General features: G+C 37.9%; 1 protein-coding gene across 1 annotated transcript in view; it reads right to left on the bottom strand.

The window, feature by feature from the left end:
* The window catches only part of LOC111155517 (coiled-coil domain containing 7), a 403,110-nt gene that overhangs the window by 347,493 nt on the left and 35,421 nt on the right, over positions 1-20,196 (bottom strand). Inside the window, exons 6-9 of the mRNA XM_022515688.1 lie at positions 14,008-14,174; positions 6,393-6,454; positions 5,214-5,270; positions 397-472 (exon numbers count right to left, since the gene is read on the bottom strand). Of these exons, the coding sequence (XP_022371396.1) occupies positions 397-472; positions 5,214-5,270; positions 6,393-6,454; positions 14,008-14,174 (362 nt within the window). The remainder of the gene's footprint in view (positions 1-396; positions 473-5,213; positions 5,271-6,392; positions 6,455-14,007; positions 14,175-20,196) is intronic.

Below are 20,196 nucleotides of genomic sequence, written 5' to 3'. Positions count from 1 at the left end.
TTTGTGAGAAAGAAAGAGAGAGAAAGCACACAAGCAGGCAGAGAGGCAGGCAGAGGTGGAGAGAGAGGCAGGCTCCCCGCTGAGCAAGGAGCTCGGTGCGGGACTCGATCCCAGGACCCTGGGATCATGACCTGAGCCGAAGGCAGCGGCTTAACCCACTGAGCCACCCAGGCGTCCCACATTTTTAATTTTTTGAGAAACTTAAATACTGTTTTCCATTGTGGCTATACAATTTCATATTCTGCCTCATTATAATTTCAAAATTACACATATCACAAAAATTGACATAAGAACACTAAATTTTTTAACAGTGCTCTTATTTATGCTTCTAATTTTTCTAAAATGAATATCTACTCATTTTCATAATTAGGAAAAGGAGTTATTTTAAAAGCTTACCTCTCCAACATATTTGACTGTTTTTCAAATATTTTCAACATGACATTCAATCGACTCATCAGTGAAAATGTAGTTTCTATCATGAAAAAAATGAAAAAATTTAAAGGTATTACAAATGGCTAAGGTTATACCTCTATGCTGATATAACTCACTGCAATACGTGTGATAAATAGATGAACATAACAAGGAGACAGTACTCAAGGAACAAATGCTTATGATAGTTACCATTTTACTAAATTCCCATTATGTCACTATGCTACTTTACAATTCTCTTAATCCTCAAAATAACTCAAAAAGAAGATCTTGTCACCATTTTCAAATAAATCTTTGGAGTCTCAGAGAGGTTCTATAATTTGATCAAAACTATACATCTAGTAAGTGACAAAACTGGATTGAGGTCAGTGTGTGTGACCTCCTCATAACATTACATACAAGAGGACTCTAAGATGCTAAAAGAAAAGTTGCTGCCTCTAAGTCAATAAAGTCTATGAGAAGATGCTAACAATCCCAATAAGTTTTCCACCTGAATCAGATAACGCAAAAGGTTAACTAAAATACTACTTAAAAGGAAACCAATATAGGGATGTCTGGGTGGATCTGTCCGTTAAGAATCTGCGTTCAGCTCAGGTCATGATCTCAGAGTCCCGAATTGGACTCCTTTCTCAGGGGGGAGACTACTTCTCCCTCTGCCTCTCACTCCCCTTGCTTGTACTCTCACTCTTTCTTGGCAAATAAATAAATAAAATCTTTATTTAAAAAAAAAAGGAAAGGAAACCAACATAATGAGAATCCACAGTAATCAATGAACTCTCAGGGCAATAACACAAGATTCTTCAATCTTATGACACAGAAAGTATTTAAGAGAAGACAAACTTCACTAAGTTTGCTGCTAGATAAACCAAACATGAAAGGGACAAAGATAATGTTAAATAACATGGAAGCAGTCAAAAGTTCCTATATATCAACTATATTTTTTTCTATTCCACATGTCAAAATTGTGGTACAGAGAAATATAATAAATGTTTAGGTGCTGAGAAGAGAAAGGAAGAGGACAGAAATCAGTTGGACTTAAAGAATGGAGACTTTATTAGAAAGAAACAGGCAAAATCATAAGTAAAGACAGGAAAGGTACAAAAGGGCAACATATATCAAGGGAACCAAATAAGACAAGTATACATGATCTCATGGGTCGTGAGCTCAAGCCCTGAGTTGAGCTCCCTGGGCAGAGGGGAGTCTGCTTGAGATTTTCTCTCTCTCCCTCTGCCCTCTCCCCTCATTCATGCTCTCTCTCCCTCTCTCAAATTAATAAAATCTTTTTAAAAATAAAATAAAATAAGTATACAAAGAAACCAAGAAAACCAGAAGCTTTGCTTTAGGAGGGTCAATACTCCTTAAACATTCAAATGTATATTAAAAGTTAGCTTTAGAAAAATCAAATTTAGAACTTTTTATAGGGAAGAGAGAATATTTAAAATGCATAAAATATGAGGCTCCTGGGTGGCTTAGTTAAGTGTCTGCCTTTGGCTCAGATCATGATCTTGGGATCCTGGGATGGAGCCCTGCACCAGGGCCCCCACTCAGAGGGAAGTCTGTTTCTCCCTCTCCCTCTGCCTCTCCCCCCTAAGATCACACTCTTTCTCAAATAATTAGTCTATAAATAAATAAATAAAATATTATACCATATCACTTTAGGATTAATTTGAACATACCATAGAGCATGATTTAAAATTATGCCTTGGCTAGGGGGCGCCTGGGTGGCTCGGTGGGTTAAAATTATGCCTTGGATTTGGTAAAGGATTACAAAGAACATCCACTGTTATCTCTGTCACAATTTTATTTATTTATTTTTAATGATTTTATTTATTTATTTGACAGAGATCACAAGTACGCAGAGAGGCAGGCGTGGTGGGGGGAAGCAGGCACATCCAGGTAAATATGACACATATTAATAAGTAGAGATAGGTAAAGCTGACACCTATAAATATAGCTAGAAACGAGGAAGAAACACAGGTACTACCAATATCAGCCACAGAGTCTGAGTCTCTATGGTTTCCTATGACCTGCTCCACAGAAGACCTCGGCAGCTTCCGTCACTAAAGAAACCAATGGCCAGCACAGCCACTAAGAACACTCTGCAAATTTCACTGGGTTTTGTCCCACAAGTATCCAAGTATCTGCATTGGCTGATGCCAGTTGCCTGAGTCCCTTACCAATCCCCACTACACACACACACACACACACACACACTACACCACCACTGGAATCCAAGACCCACACCAGAAGCCAGCCCAAGACTCTGGCTGTGCAAGTGCAAACACCAGACTAGATCCCCATAGCTAACACTCACTGCCATGTGCTCACTCAGGGCTAACCCCTCCAGTTGTACACCTGCATGCTTACATCTCAACCCATCACTAGCTTCTACTGCCATGTGCATGCCCAGAGGGATACTGGGCTGTCACAGAAGAATGCTTCCAGCAGTCAGATCCCCACAGCTGTTTCCAGGCCCAGAGCAGGCCCCTGTCTTCTGTCACTGTCCAGCACCACTGTGCTCACTTGTAGCTAGCCCCTCCAACTGTACACCTGCACACCCCTGGCCCATTATCAGCCTCCACAGCTGTGTGCCTGTAGCAAAACCCAGAAGCCACAACGGCGCACACAGACAGCCAGGTTCCCCAAGCTGTCTGTGTGCCCACAATTGTCCTCAGCCTTGCTGTCTTCCCTGGGCCCCACCACTATGTACGTGTTTGCAGTTGGCCGCTGCCACACACACACACACACACACACACCTGCTGCTGGCCTTCAGCCAAGAGTGCGTACACGAGCACTGGCCATACCACTGTCTGCCCTGGTCCCTTGTGGTTGGACCTGGAAACAATGCTGAAGACTACAACAGCCTCTGACATCTCTGTAGACGTCTATAATGTTTGCCAAGGACCATGCAGTTGTTGATGTTGTGGATTGCAACAGCCTGAGCCAACAACTCACAATACCTCCCGACTAGTTCTGCCACATGCCCCCCCCATACTTGACACCAGAGCATAGGGTCATTACATACTCCATCATCCCCACACCTGCAGCTGAAGATCCTTCCTTACTGAAATCAGTCTATAAAGCCTAAAAGAGACAACTGCTTCTTAAGTGTGCAGACAACTATGTAATGATACAGAGATCACAGAGAATCAGGGAAACATGACTCCACTAAAGGAATACAACAAATCTACAGTAACTGGCTCCAAAGAAATAAAAATACAGGACTTGCCCAACAAAGAATTCAATATAATTTTTCTGAAGATGCTCAGAGACCTATAAGAAAACACAGATAAACAATTTCATGACATAGGGAAAATAATACAAGAGAAAATGAGAAGGTAAACAAAGAGAAATCATTTAAAAATAGAAGTTTTGATGCTGAAGAACACAAGGAAAACACAATGAAATAAACAACAAAAAAAACGTGGGACTACATCAAACTAAAAAGTTTCTGCACAACAAATGACAACATCAACACAATAAAAGGGCATGCTATGGAAAGGGGAAAATACTTGCAAACCATGTATCTGATAAATTAATATCCAAATATAAATTTTTTTAAAACCAATTAAAAATGGACAGAGGACCTGAATAGACATTTTTCCGAAGAAGGCATACAAACAACCAACAGATACATGAAAATGTGCTCGACAACAATAACTATCAGGGAAATGTAAATCAAAACAACAATAAGATACCATCTCATACCTGTTAGAATGGCTATTATCTAAAAGACAAGAGGTAACATTTGTTGATGAGGTGTGGAGAAAAAGAAACCCTGGTGCACTATTGCTGGGAATGTAAAGTGGCACTGCCACTGTGGAAAACAGTATGGAGTTTCCTCAAAAAATTAAAAATAGGACTACTGTATGATCCAGCAATCCCACTTCTGGGTATATATCCAAAGAAAATGAAGTCACTGTCTCAAGGAGATAGCTGCTCTCCCACATCCACTGCAACATTATTTACAATACAACAGCCAAGACATAGAAACAATCTAAAAAATGATGAAAATATGATTGATATACACACACATATATATAAATGTATATGTATATACATATACATACTCATACACACACAATGGAGTATTATTCAGCCATAGAAAAGAAATCCTATTTGTGACAACACAGATGACACAGTGAAATAAGTCAGAAAGAGAAAAACAAATACTATGTGATGTCACATGTGGAATCTAACAATATTGAAAAAGAAACAAGAGAGTAGAATGAGGATTTCCCAGAGCTGTGGCATGGGGGAAATGGGGAGATGTTGGTCAAAGGGTACACGTTTTCAATTATAATATAAGTTCTTGGAATCAAATGTACAACATGGTGACTATGGTTAGTAGTACTGTATCGTATACTTGAAAGATCCTGTAAGAGTAGAGCTTTAATGTCCTCACCATAACACCACCAATAACAAAACGGTAATTACTTGAGATACAAGATGAATAAACTTCCCTTATTGTAGTAGGCATTTTGCAACATATACAGATCAAATAATTTTGACCACCTTAAACTTATATATGCCAATTATATATCAAAAAAGCTGTGAAAAGGAGTTCAAGGATATGCACATCCGTAACTTATATAAAGAAGAGCTATTTTTCAAAGTGATTATGCTCAATCACAATGGTAGTGATAGCTCAACTGTATGGCTCCAACTCCAGGCGATCTATGTCATTACCATAATAATGACTTTAAATTATAAAAAAATTATAGAAATTAATGCACTGAACGTATGTTATTAACACGATAATGCTTCAACAAGTGGAAACTTACGTGGATCAGTTGCAGAAACATCTCTAAATTCTTCAGTTGAGTGAGTTTTTATGAATTCTGAAATAATAGTAAGTGCCATTGTTTCAAATATCAATTATATGTATTGAGTTTAAATTTCATAGTTTTTTTTTAAATAACTCATTAAAAAGAAAGAAAAACAATAGAACTGCCAACAATAGAAATCCTCCCAGTCAGGCAACAAATAGAAATATATGAATTTGTGAATGTATATATGAATATATTTGTATATGTATATGTATATAAATGTATATATAAATGTATATAACAACTACGTGTTATGAACTCATCATTTTCTCAACACTTGTTTTTCCTCTTTTATTCTCTTAGTTAATGTTATCATGATTTAATCTCCCTTCTTCTCATATCCAATCAAGTTTTGCCCATTTTACCAGCAAATTTTCTCAAATCTGCCCTTTTTCTTCTTGTTTATTTGTGTTCTAATATAAGCACTTATCATACACATAAAACAAAGCAATAACTTCCCTTTCCTATTCCTAGTCCCCAAATGTGACTTCTACAAATGGCCAGAATAATCTGTATACAATTGAATCCAACAATGCCACTTCCCTACAAAAAGTCTTCAGTGGTTCCCTATTAGATATATTTTTAAAAAAATCCTTAGCACACCATCTAATACCTCTGACTGGCTCTCTCTTACCTTATCCCTCCTTATTGCTTCACATTCTAATACCATTCTATTTATAACTCCCTATTCATTCTGTTTGTTCATGCTACATCCTCTTTATAAAATAGCAGATATTTCCCTTCTTCACTTGACTAAATCCTAGTCATCCTTTAAGGTTGCATAAAATCTTCCCAACTTCCTTGGCTTGAACAAATTGGCTACCTGTGGACTTGCTGCAAATCACATATAACTTTTATCATGTATTACACTATATATTAAAGTGATGCATAATATGCGTGTGTCCTTACTAATTCATGTATTTTACGGTGGTTAACAACCAAGGTTTAGTTTTGTACAACTTCTGGAATCTGAAACATAAGAACCCTTATTAAAAATATCAAACTCACAACTGAATATCTTTTTTAACTTGCTACTGTATAATTTTATGGCTAAATTTTTAAACTGTAAGTTGCAAAATGTTAATGTAATGTAGAAAACCCTATAAATGCTAAACATGTATAAAATATTATCACCTTCAATTATCTGCTGTACAACTTCATTACTATGCACTGTTCCTGGTGAATTTTCAGTATCCCTGTTAAAATTTTAATAAGTACATTTATTTATTATCAGAGAGTAAGAGCTTAAATTATACTTAAGAAATAAAATATATGCTCTGGATATATGTAGTTTGTAAAATAAAACTTAACATAATCTTTAACCTTTATTGAGACACTAAGGTAAATTAGTATAATTGCAAGCAAACAAGTATAAAATCACACAGTATAATTCTATGAATGCTATATATTCCATGAATATAATTAGGTATTCCAACAATATTAACAACAAAAATAACAAAAGTAAATTGGGGAGAAGCATGACATTTCTTTTCATATTGTGATTGTTAAGAGCACAAGTTCTAGAGTCAAACTGCTTGGCTCAAAACTTGTTTTACCCACTTGCTAATTTATGACTTTAGTAGGTTACTTAATCCCTCTGACTTACAGTTTCTTCATCTATTAAAATTGGGGTATTAGAGTACATACCTCATAAAGTAGTGGTAAGGTCCAGTACATGTAAAGTTATAAAGAAAATGCCTGTACACATCAGACACTTCAATTCCAGGTATTACTATTAACATACAATCTGAAATTAATTTTGTACTTTACAATAGATAGCTCAAGTGAGTCTATCTGAGCCTCTGAACTAAGGATCTAGTTAATGGGCACCTACTGGAGCTAACGCAAGTGCCATTCCTTTCATTCCTTTAAATCTAGTCATTGACAGAGATATAAAGTAACTGCATAATAAATAGTAGTCCCTCCCAATTACTCTCTATTTTAACACTATAAAAGGGTTTTTATTATATGTTTAATGAAAAAAATGGCTATATGTAAATTTTTACTTGGATAAGTTACTATACCAGATATAGTTATATCTATATATAAGCAATAACAGAATAACAGGGGAACAAATTAGGTGATTTAATTCAGATACTCATAAAGTTACACATATTTATTTACTGTTTATATGTGATAAGAAACATTTAGATGTGTGTAACTAGTTCTGAACTTGAGGAAACCATCTCTCCAGGAGACTCACACAGAAATTATTAATTCATAATACAAACCCTAGGTTCACCTGATCCCATGAATACAACTAGGTAACAATCGAATCATCCTAAATACCCCCAGAAGACTGGCAGAACAAATTCTAGAGCTAAATGTAGAGAAGAGGCCACATCAAAGAAGGTAGAAGTAAGGAGATACGGTTTGGGAGAAAAAAAATTGTGGCCCTGTGGTGGGTAGGGAGCTGCAGTCATAGAGCAGGCCAAGAGACAGAATAGAGCCCATATGGGGAAGATGAATCCCAGTAGCAATTGCCTTGAAAAGCAAGAGGGGCTGAATTTTGTGAATTTTTGCAACCAGTGGAGCTTGAAACCTGGAATTTTAAAGATCAATGGCTGAGGGAGACCCTAGAGGGCACTGAGGTTACTCTTGGAAAAAAGGCAAGGTCAACAGCCTGTGAAAGTACAGCATGGAAACAGTGATCTGAAGAGTGCGTGGGGCTCCCAGGCGGGAGGTTATTTGCTCATCTCCCACCATATCCCAGACAGGCAGTGTGCACAGACCCCTCCAGGAACAAAAGAACTGGCAGGTACTGTGTCCAAAACCTTCCAGATACTGCGAAAACCACTCTAAGAGGCAAGTCTATAGCAATAATGGCCTACATCAACAACAACAAATCTCAAATAAACAACCTAACATCTACAGGAGCTAGAAAAAGAACATCAAAACCCAAAACCAGCAGAAGGAAGGAAATAATAAAAAAATTAGAGCAGAAATAAATGATACCAAAGCTAGAGTCTGTCTCTGAGGATCTAGACTCTGATGCTGAAGCTCACTCCATCTCAGGACTGTGACCAGGATCTCTAAGATTTTGACCCCATATCTTCAAGTTTCCACCTTGAACCAGAAATCACCAATCCTGTCCCTGCGGCTCTTTTTTTTTTTTTTTTTTTTTTTTTAGATTTTATTTATTTGAAAGAGACGGAGAGAGGAGGAGCAGTGGTAGGGACTGAGGGAAAGGGAGAGGGGAGATGACTGCCCTGCCTTGTGCACAGAGACCCAGCAGGGCTGATTCCAGGACCCTGAAATTATGACCTGAGCCAAGGTCAGATGCTTAACCAACTGAGCCAACCAGGTGCCCCTATTCCACTGGATCTTGAGCCAGTGTGCACCTCGACCACACCAAAGCCCCAGACCTGAAATCCCCTCTCTCATCCAGACTCACTACTATACCCAAGGTCGTGGCCACTAGTCCCATGGTGCTCCCTGCACGTGCCAGCCCTCTCCCACCCTTCTCCTGCCCCGATTATGGTCGAGCCTTCTGCCGCTGCTCTGGACTGAGCTAGCACTGCTGCTCCCACAGCAGCAAGAAGCCATACCACTGCCAGACTTGCAGTAAGTCATTTGGCCATGGCACCATGCTAGTTCAGCACTGCAGCAACCGCGCTGGCGGGTGGCCCGACCCGAACACCCTCTGCGGCAAAGCCTTCAGCTGGCGCTCCACACTGCTGAAGCACCGAGGCAGCCACAAGAAGCTGCAGCACTGCCCCATGTGTGTCAAGGCATTGAGCATGGCTTGCTGCTAGTGCAGCACCTGCACATGTACAGCAGCTCTCAGCCCTGCAAGTGCCCAGTGTGCACCAAGGGCATCAGGCAGGGCTCAGCACTGTTGATGCACCTGCAACTGCACACTGGCAGTTCCCATGCCTACAGTGCAGCAAGGCCTTCAGCCAGAGCTTAGCACTGCCACAATGCCAGTGCCTGCGCATGCACAAGTGCACACACACAGACACACAGATACACACACACACGGCAGAGTACCCATACCACTGTCCCCACTGCCGCAACACCTTCAGCCAGAGCTCCAACTTGCTTCAGGACCTGCGAAGCCACACCAGCAAATGGACCAATGCCTGTCCCCACTCTTGAAGGCCTCCAGTGGGAGAGCTCCTCCCTGCTGCTGCAGCACCTGCATATGCATTCGAGAGTGTGCCCCCTGCCACTGTCAGCTCTGTGGCAAGGCTTTCTGACAAGCCTCTAGCCTCACCAAGCACAAGTGGGTGTGTGAGGGTGTAGCTGCCACCACAGGTCAGGGCCTCAACCCAGCTTCAATGTTGAGGCCAGAGCATGTCTCCCTCCTGAATCCTGATGCTCTGTTCTTGGCTCTGGCCTGGGTCTCAGCACTGACACCAGCTCTGGCCTTAGTCCTCACCCTAGCTCTGTGCAATACTCCCTCCCTAGTCCTACCCCAAAGTTATTTCTGGTTCTGAACCTACCCTCAGCCCTGACTCTGTCATATCTTCTGACTCTAAGCCTCACCACAAGGCCAGTCCTGACTTGTGGCCAGCCTTGACCATCGATCTGATCCCACCCCTATCAGGATCCTGTGCCCAGCCCCAACTCCAACTCTGAGTCTCAGCCTGACCCCGGCTCTCCCACCCATGACACTGTGAGTGCAGCCCTCCCTACTGGCTAGAGTCCTGAGTGAGTATAGGAGCAAGGGACTGGCCCCATGGCTGAAGGGGACTCCCAACAATCAAGAGGGCCTGGGGAAGTTGGATATCATGTTGTTAAGTAAAATCCTCCCACTGCCTCATGAAAAAAAAGAAAAAAAAAGGACATAGAATCTAAAAAATCAAAACCAGATAAACAAAGGAAAAAAAAAAGATAAATAAAATGAAGAGGAGCTGCTTCTTTAAAAAAATAAATAAAATTCCTAAGCCTCTAGCCAGACCCATCAAAAAACAAAGAGAAAGGACCCAAACAAAATTACAAATGAAAGAGGACAAATAACAACTAACACCACAGAAATATCAACTACTATAAGAGAATATTATGAAAAACTACATGCCCACAAACTGGGCCACCTAGAAGAAATGGCAAATTCCTAGAAACATAAAAACTACCAAAACTGAGGCAGGAAGAAATAGAAAATTTGAATAGACCAATTATCAGTAAGGGGATTGAATCAGTAATAAAAACTCCCAAAGAGTTTTAATGCAAAAATCCTCAACAAAATACTAGCAAACCATTGTATTGTTGGCAATACGTTAAAAAAAAAAAAAAGTCATTCACTATAATCAAGTGGGATTTATTCCTGGGTTGCACAAATGGTTTAATATTTACAAATCAGTCAACATGATACATGACATCAGTAAGAGAAAGGATAAAGAAATCATATGATCCTTTCAATAGATGCAGAAAAGGCATTTGACAAAGTACAACATCCATTCATGACAAAAGCCCTCAACAAAGTAGGTTTAGAGGGAATATACCTCAATATAATAAAGGTCATATATGAAAAACCCACAACAAATATTATCCTTAATGGGGAAAAACTGAGAGGAAAAAAACAAGACAGGGATGTCTACTCTAAACTAGTTTTATTCAACATAATACTAGAAGACCTAGATAGCAATCAGATGGCAAAACGAAATAAAAGGCATCAAAACTGGGGCACCTGGGTAGCTCAGTGGGTTAAAACCTCTGCCTTTGGCTCAGGTCATGATCTCAGGGTCCTGGGATTGAACCCTGCATTGGGCTCTCTGCTCAGCAGGGAGCCTGCTTTCCTCTCTCTCTCTCTGCCTGCCTCTCTGCCTACTTGTGATTCTCTCTCTGTCAAATAAATAAATAAAATCTTAAAAAAAAAAAAGGCATCAAAACTGGTAAGGAAGAAGTAAAACTCTCACTATTTATAGATGACATGATACTCTGTATAGAAAACCCTAAAGACTCCCCCCCCAAAAAAACTGCTAGAACCAATAAATGAATTCAGTAAACTCACAGGATACAAAATTACTATGTAGAAATTTGTTGTACTTCTATATCCTAATAATGAAGCAGCAGAAAAAGAACTTAATAAAACAACCCCATTTACAACTGCACCAAAAATAGCAAGATACCTAAGAATAAACCTAACCAAAGAGGTGAAAGATGTGTACTCTGAAAACCTATGAAACGCTAATGAAAGAAATTGAAGACAACACAAAGAAATGGAAAAACATTCCATGCTCATAGTTTGGAACAGTAAATACTGTTAAAATGTCTATAGTATCCAAAGCAATCTATAGATTTAATGCAATCCCTTAAAAAATACTAATAACATTTTTCACAGCAGAACAAAAAGTCCTACAATTTATATGGAATGATCCTGAAATGATCTTGAATTTCCAAAAGCAATTTTCAAAAAGTAAAACAAAGGTGGAAGTATCAAAATTCACACTTCAAGTTATATTACAAAGCTAAAATAACCAAAAAAGTAGATGCTGGCACAAAAATAGACATACAGATCAATAGAAAAGAACAGAAAGCCCAGAAATGATCCACAGGTATATGGTCAATTAATCTTCAACAAAGCAAAGAAGAATAGAATACCCAATGGGAAAATCAGTCTCTTCAACAAATGGTATTGGGGAAAACGGACAGCAATATGCAAAATACTGAAAATGGACCACTTTTGTAAAGCATACACAAAATAAATTCAAAATGGATTAAAGACCTATCTATGAGACCTGAAACCATAAAAATCCTAGACAAGAACATAGGCAGTAATGTCTCTGACACTGGCCACAGCAACTTCTTATTAAGTATATCTCCTGAGGTAAGTGAAACAAAAACAAAAACAAACTATCAAAATAAAAATCCTTTGCACAGTGAAGGAAACAATCAACAAAACTAAAAGGCAAGAGATATAATGGGGAGAAGATATTTACAAATGACATATCTTATAAAAGGTTAGTATCCAAAATATATATAAAGAAATGATACAAATCCATACCAGACAAAAAAAAAAAACAAATAATCCAATTTACAAAGAAGCAGAAAACATGAACAGACATTTTTCCAAAGAAGGCATCCAGATGGTCAACAGACACATGAAAAAATGCCCAACATCACTCTGCATCAGGGAAATAAAAATCAAAACCACAATGAGATTTCACCTCACACCTGTAAGAATAGCTAAAATTAACAATACAGAAAACAACAGGTGTTGGCAAGGATACAGAAAAAGAGGAACCTTCTTGCACTGTTGGTGGGAATGCAAACTGGTGCAGCCACTCTGGAAAATAGTATGGAGGTTCCTCAAAAAGTTAAAAACAGAACTATCCTATGAAAGGATACATACACACCAATGTTTATGCAGCATTGTTTACAATAAGCAAATTATGGAAACAGCACAAGTGTCCATCAACTGATGAATGGATAAAGAAGAAGTGGTATATTTATACACAATGGAATATGATTCAGCCATCAAGAATGAGATCTTGCCATTTGCAATGACATGGGTGGAGCTAGAGAGTGTAATGCTAAGTGAAATAAGTCACTCAGCAGAAAGACAAATATCATATGATTTCATGTACATGTGGATTAAAGAAACAAGCAGGCAAAAGTGGGAAAAAAAGAGAGAAAGAAATAAATTAAGAAACAGATTCTTAATTACAGAGAACAAACTGATGTTTACCAGAGGGGAGGAGGATGGGGGGTGGGCTGAAAGAGGTGATGGGGATTAAGGCATGCACCTGCTGTGATGAGCACTGGGTGATGTATCAACAATTCTGCTGAATCACTATATAATCACTAAATAAAAAATAAAATAACAAAAGTTGAATAAGTCAGAGATCTAATGAACAACCCGGTGTTTACAATTAACAATACTATTGGATACTTGAAATCTGCTGAGAGAGTGGATCTGAAGTGTTCTCACCACAAAAAAAAAAAAAAAGTAACTGTGTAAGGTGGAATAAAAGTCATCAAAGGTATTCTGTGATGATAACTTATTCATCTATTTAATTTTAAGACAGCTAAACCTCAAATATCAAAAGTGAGTGTCAACAGTTAATAGGACTATCATTATAATCATTACTTGAATCTTCATCCCATCTGTCAAAAAAAGGCTTTTCTCAACTGAAAAATAGGAAATTATTCTTTGGAGCATATCCCTGTCCCTTTGAAATTTTTAATAATGCTATTCATAAATAATTATTTAATGATATCCCAGTTTCCTATTTATTATAGAAGCTACATAATCAAACTGAGGGAAGATTTTAAACCCAGATATTCAAAGCGAGCCATGTTTAATAGAACTTTCTAACAACAACCCCATTGGCTACTAGGCATTTGAAATGTGGCTCACATAACAGCAGAATTGATTTTTTAATTAAATGCAACTCAATTTTAATTTTAGTAGCCACATGTGACTAGTGACTACTGATTGGACAGTGCCATTTCAAACTATTAAAAATTTCGGGAGACAAACCATAAGAGACTCTTAATCTTACAAACAAACTGAGGATTGCTGAGGGGAAGGGGAAGAGGGACAGGGGGATTGGGTTATGGACATCAGAGAGGGTATGTGCTATGGTGAGTGCTTAACAATTCACAGACCTGTACTCCTGGGGCAAATAATACATTATGTGTTAATAAAAATAATTTAAAACCAGAATTTCACATAGAGCAAGCTGCCTATTTGATCTGATTTAGAAACTTTACAGTATAATATCTGAACCATTATCTTACATGCATTACTAATTATATAGCCACTCATTGCTTCGAATTCTATTAACTCTTATATTTCACTTACTTGGCTTTAGACAATGGGGCTCTTGAGGAGCGTTTAGTCTGTTGTTTAAGGAGATTTTTCAGTTCTTCTAGTTTTTGCACTTGCTTTACTACTTGTGCAATGCTTAAAGTGACTGTTTTGTCAGGAATTGGACACTCTGCCTCTAAAAAGGTTTGATCTTTACTTATCTAAAATGAAAGATTAGCCAGTTACTTTCTTTTCTGAAAAGAAATTTCATCATTTTTTATTTTTTATTTCCTATATTTAAATAACTTTTATAATACTCTTATCTATAGTTATAATCAAATACTGCTATTTCATAAATATAATTTTGAGTAATTACCTAACAACAGAATTATAGATAAGTGTTGACTTACATGTCAAAACTCAAATCCAATCTTCGGTTTATTATTTTAATATATAAGAATTTTAAGCAAATTCAATAACGATTGAAACAGGATCAGTTAAGGGTAATTCAAAATACTTACAAGAGAATTCTAAAGTAATTGCTTCCCCAAAATCCTAAGAATAGTCTTACTTAAGATAAATATGGAAAAACATTAATTTGCTCTCAAAAGCAATAACTTCTATTAACTCGCAGAAGTTAATATATAAAAATATATGAAACTGGCATTCCTTGGTCTGTCTGGGAAGAACTAAGACCCATTTGGGTGTCTCAAGACTTTTAGAATAGGCCAACCTCCAGAATAATGAGGAATCAGGAGAATCTGTAAGATCCACAGAATAATATGATAGACTATAACTGATATTCTAAGTAAGTATTCTAAGTATTCTAACTCTGCTTAAAGCTGAGCAAGATGAGTGCCTCCCAGCTTAAAAAAAAAAAAAGGCACAATTAAAGAAACACAGAAACAGCCAATAATGTGGAGACATAAACAAGCAGAGTAGCAAAAAAAAAAAAAAAAAAAAGAATTTTTTTTTGACAAAATGGCAGAGATCCACCCATGTATATATACACTGCCAACTTTAATGATAGGAGGGAAAGTGGAGAAGAAGAAGAGGAAGAGGAGGAGGACAAGGAGAAGGAGGGAAAGGAGGAGGGGGAGGGAGAGGAGGAGGGAAAAGAAGAAGAAGAAAGGAGAAGAAAAAGAAGAAAGAAGAAAGGAGGAGGAGAAGGAGAAGGAAGAAGAAAGGAAAAGGAGAAGAAAGGGAGGAGGAGGAGTTGTTGTCATCGTCGTCATCAAGACATAGCCTAAAACCTAGCAAAAAGAAATCCTAGCAATGGGATTTAAAATAGACTTCATTTAGTAACGCCTACTTGTAATGGAATTACGATATAATAACAGGAAGTATATACCGGGCAATGAACCAGAAGTCTGGAATTGAGGGATGCGGAACAGGTGGAAGGGAAATAGGAGATGTATGGAAACTCTATGGACAAAGGCATGATCCCAAAGAGGGGACATAATTTGGTGTATCAGATATATTGCCAATTCATAAATGGAGTTTAAAAATGATGTAGCAATAGCCAGTTATCAGTTTATTGCCTTTCATCTAAAAATCCATTCTTCATTGTCCTGCTAATAATAGTGGAACATTTCTCTCTTGACAGGTGTCATGTTAACCCTTTAATAGAGGGTCCTAGACACTCCAGAAAGAAGCAGCTTTCTTCCTAAGTCTGTCATCTTTCTCTGCTTAATCCGAGGACACTGCAAGGTATACCTAGTAGAGTTCTAGAAAGTTTCGACAGCCCCACCCCCATATGTATCTTCCTCACAAGGTTCCTAGCATGACTTTGCTTGGGCAGCTTCTCCCAGAATTTCTTAGCAAAATCTACCAGTGTAGAACCTCTCTCTGGGAAGCTTTCCAGCATACCACCCTTGTGGTATGCTAGAGGTACACCACCTCCCTGGAAGATGGCTTTTCCCAGCACCACAGCACCAATGTACTGCCATCATGGTCAGCTTCCCAGTAAATCCCAGTTCCACCAACATGGCACCCCAGCAAACTTCTCTGCCACTTGGTGGTGACAGCTGCTCCTTCTTCACAAGGTGTGGACCTCCTGAGTTAGGGAGAGGGTTAGGGTAGGGCTATTGAGATTTGTTCCTTCCTTAAGTGCTATGCTTCCATCCTATCAATAGAGGCTGCTCTTTATACCCTCTATCCCTGTATCTTTTAGAGTTGTCTTTATCACTTTATAGGTATTCTCCTGTTATAATAATTCTTTATGTTAAACTTTCCCTATTCAGATTACTGTGTAGTTCTCATCTTTTGATCAGTCCCTAACTGACACCCTGTATTTCTCATTAGGAATTCAATTTAAACATAAGTACTTTCTGGGAGAAGAGATGATGTCACAGAACTAAAGGAATGTGGAATAGACGATGAGATTATAGGCTATAAGATTTCATCAAAGAGACATACTGGACACAGGTTCCAGCAGAACAACTCTGAAGCTCATAGGCTATATGCTTATTCTACATTTCTCTGCTATGGCTCACATATGTTATGAAAGCTTTCACATGTATCTTGTTAATACAACCTGATGACAAGCATATAAAACCTCACCAGCATGTACTAACAATAAAATGTGTCAGCAATAAGTATGAGATTATTCCACAATTCTCAGATCTTAGTGTACATAATAATCCTCTAAAAAATCCTATTAAAAAGGCAGATTCCTAACTTATACATGCACAAGAAAACTTTAACTCAGTAAGTCTGACTTGGAATTCTGAAATGTGCATTTGTAACAGGTATCTTGGGCGATATTTAAACATGATCTATCAAATATATTTTAAGAAACACTCAACAAAAGGCAGAAGATAATACAAATACTTAGGCAATGTATCAGATACACCAAATTAAGTAACTATTCAAAAGAATTAATTATGGATCTAAAAACTGAAAAATTTAGATTCTAGATTAGATGTTTACTGAAGATTCCTCTTGGTGAACATGAATGCATAAATCAGGATTTCAGGAATCCCAGAAATGACAGTAACTGGCACTAAGGTGTAGATAGTAGATACAGAGAAAAATAGACACGCATGATAGCTATTTAGGTTATAAAATCAAAATGACTCGGGAATGTACTGAATATTAGGAAATTGAGTTGTCAAGGTAAATCACCACACTTCTGGTTTACCCAACAGGATAAATACTACTGCCATTCGCTAAGATAGGGAACACTGGAAGAGGTAAAAGTTTAAGTGTAAAAAATTCTTGGTTTTACCAGTTAGAATCGCTAAAATTAACAGGTCAGGAAATGACAGGTGTTGGTGAGGATGCAGAGAAAGGGGAACCCTCCTACACTGTTGGTGGGAATGCAAGCTTGTGCAGCCACTCTGGAAAACAGTATGTTTTGAGGTTCCTCAAAAAGTTTAAAATAGAGCTACCATATGACCCAGCAATTGCACTACTGGGTGTTTACCCTAAAGATACAAATGTAGTGATCCAAGGAGGCATGTGCACCTCAATGTTTATAGCAGCAATGTCCACGATAGCCAAACTATGGAAAGAACCTAGATGTCCATCAATAGATGAATGGATAAAGAAGATGTAAAAAATAAATAAATAAATAAACAAACAAATAAATAAATAAATAGGATGTGGTGTGTATATATACAATGGAATACTATGCAGCCATCAAAAGAAATGAAATCTTGCCATTTACAATGACATGGATGGAACTAGAGGGTATTATGCTGAGCGGAATAAGTCAATCAGAGAAAGACAATTATTGTATGATCTCTCTGATATAAGGAATCTGAGAGGCATGGCAGGGGGTCGTGGGGGTAGGGAAGGTAAAAATGAAACAAGATGGGATTGGGAGGGAGAAAAACCATAAGAGACTCTTAATCCCACGAAACAAACTGAAGGTTGCTGGTGGGTGGAGGGAGTCAGGATAGGGTGGCTGAGTTATGGAAATCGGGGAGGGTATGTGCTATGGTGAGTGCTGTGAAATGTGTAAGCCTGATGATTCACAGACCTGTACCCCTGGGGCAAATAATGCATTATATGTTAATTTTTTAAAAATTCTTAGTTTTTACTCATTGGGTTTGAGGTGAAATAGTCCAGAGGAGTTTAGAAAACTGTTTTGAGCAAGAAGTGTCTATTTCTAAATTACCATTATAAAGGTAATTCTTAAATGGAAAAACTGGTTGAGGTTGCCTAGGGGGAGAAGTTTAGAGTAAAGGGGGAAAAAAGGAAGGCATAGAATGAAATCTCGAAGCACTCCAATATTTATTGTTTAGAAAAGGAAGGTGCTATAAAGGAAACAGCTAAGGAGGTAAAACAATGGCCAGGAAAGTGTAATTCACAAAATTCAAAGAAATAGTGTTTTTAAAATGAGGAAATGACCAACAATGTCAACTATGGCTGAGGTAAAGAAAACTGCATATTGAATTTAACAACATAAAAATTGCAGAGAACCATACAGAATGCTTTCTTTGTTATGGAGAAAGAATCCAGTTGGGGTAGACTGAGAATGCTTTGGAAGTAAGAAGAGTATATATAGTAAATTGATATCAAAAAAATTTAGCTCTGAACCTGTAAAGTATGACCCTAAGCTAAACTGTTAAAGTTTTTATAGAAATACACAGACAACTCTAATTGTTTTGATAGCCTTAGTTGGCTCTTTAAAGGACAGAATGCCCAGATTAACCTCCTCACTAAGTGCCTATTTACCAGTTAACAATTTTTTTTTATAAAAAACTCAACTAGTTTCATTGTTCCTAAACTATCTGCAAGGCTTTCTCTCCTCTTTTTAAAAAATTTTTAAAAGATTTTATTTATTTGAGAGAAAGAGGAAGAACAAGGGGAGGAGCAGAGGGAGAGGGAGGAGAAGCAGACTCCCCACTGAATGGAGAGCCCCACACGGGGCTGGATCCCAGAACCCTGAGATCCTGACCTGAGCAGAAGGCAGACACTTAACCAACTGAGCCACCCAGGTGCCCCTTCTCTTCTCTCTTTTATAAATCTCGGGTTTTGCCTTTATCCCCAACAATATCTAATAACTATTTCCCTTGTAAGCAAATTTGCATACAAAGTAGTTTTTTAAAAATTGGTTATGAACGGCAAAAGAGAAATAGGTCTATAACTGGAGGGAATGCTGCATCAATTAGATATGAGCATATTTAAAACCTGAAAGGAATGACACAATTGATTAGGAAAAGTTTAGTATATAAGAGAGAATGACTGATCAAATTTCTTAAGACCCAAAACAAGTAAGAGAATGAATCTTATGTAGAAAGAAGAAAAATATCTGTTTAACGAGAGCAAAGGAAGATAGAATGAGCATGGATATAAAGAAATTTTTGTTTGGTAGCAAACTGAAGGAGTTCTAACCAGTGGCTTGTATTTCAAGCATTTTAAGTGACTGGCTGACAGTGAAAATGAAAATGGGACAGAGGGAGTGTGGGACTGAGAGGATAGATGAAAAGGACTGAAATTCATTTTGGAAATGCAAAGGAATTGCAAGGCAGTATTTGGAATAATTACGTTTGAATAACTGTGTCACTTTCTTCATCAGCGTTTCATAGCTAAGCTAAAGGCCCAAAGAGTAAATAACTGCATTTATTCAAGGCTAAATTTTTTAGGCTAGTGAAATGAAAAATGCAAGAGATAAAGAAGAGTAGGAAGTTAAGAAATTCACTGTTATTAAGGACATATGTTCCAAGCTGAAAAGAAAAATGAGTAAAAAAGACTGAGGAAGGGGCGCCTGGGTGGCTCAGTGGGTTAAGCTGCTGCCTTTGGCTCAGGTCATGATCTCAGGGTCCTGGGATTGAGTCCCGTGTGGGGCATTGGGCTCTCTGCTTAGCAGGGAGCCTGCTTCCCTCTCTCTCTCTCTTTCTGCCTGCCTCTCTGCCTACTTGTGGTCTCTCTCTCTCAAATAAATAAATAAAATCTAAAAAAAAAAAAAAAAAAAAAAAAAAGACTGAGGAAGGTTAAGGTATGAATGAACTAATGGTCTTGATAAAGTCAAAGAGTGGCCAGAATAGTATGTAAATAATAACTGACAAGATAAAAATATGTAGTTCAAGAATAAGTTGCCTGAATTAGTGATTTTAAAATAAAGCTATTTGTTAATGATAAGGTCTAGAGTATCACTAGAAGTGAGGGCCAAAGATAAAGAAAGAGATTAGTTCTGGGGAGATGGGGAGTCAAGGAACTCAGAGGCTAGGATTTGGGGTAGGTCTTCATATTGACAGGATTAGGTACAAATAAAAGAAAGTGAGACAAATCCAT

The sequence above is a fragment of the Enhydra lutris genome, unplaced genomic scaffold, assembly GCF_002288905.1.
Source record: "Enhydra lutris kenyoni isolate GAN:26980312 unplaced genomic scaffold, ASM228890v2 scaffoldscaffold42, whole genome shotgun sequence".
Taxonomy (NCBI): domain Eukaryota; kingdom Metazoa; phylum Chordata; class Mammalia; order Carnivora; family Mustelidae; genus Enhydra; species Enhydra lutris.
The sequence above is the reverse complement of the archived record's forward strand: the minus strand, read 5'-3'. Positions and strand labels throughout refer to the sequence as shown.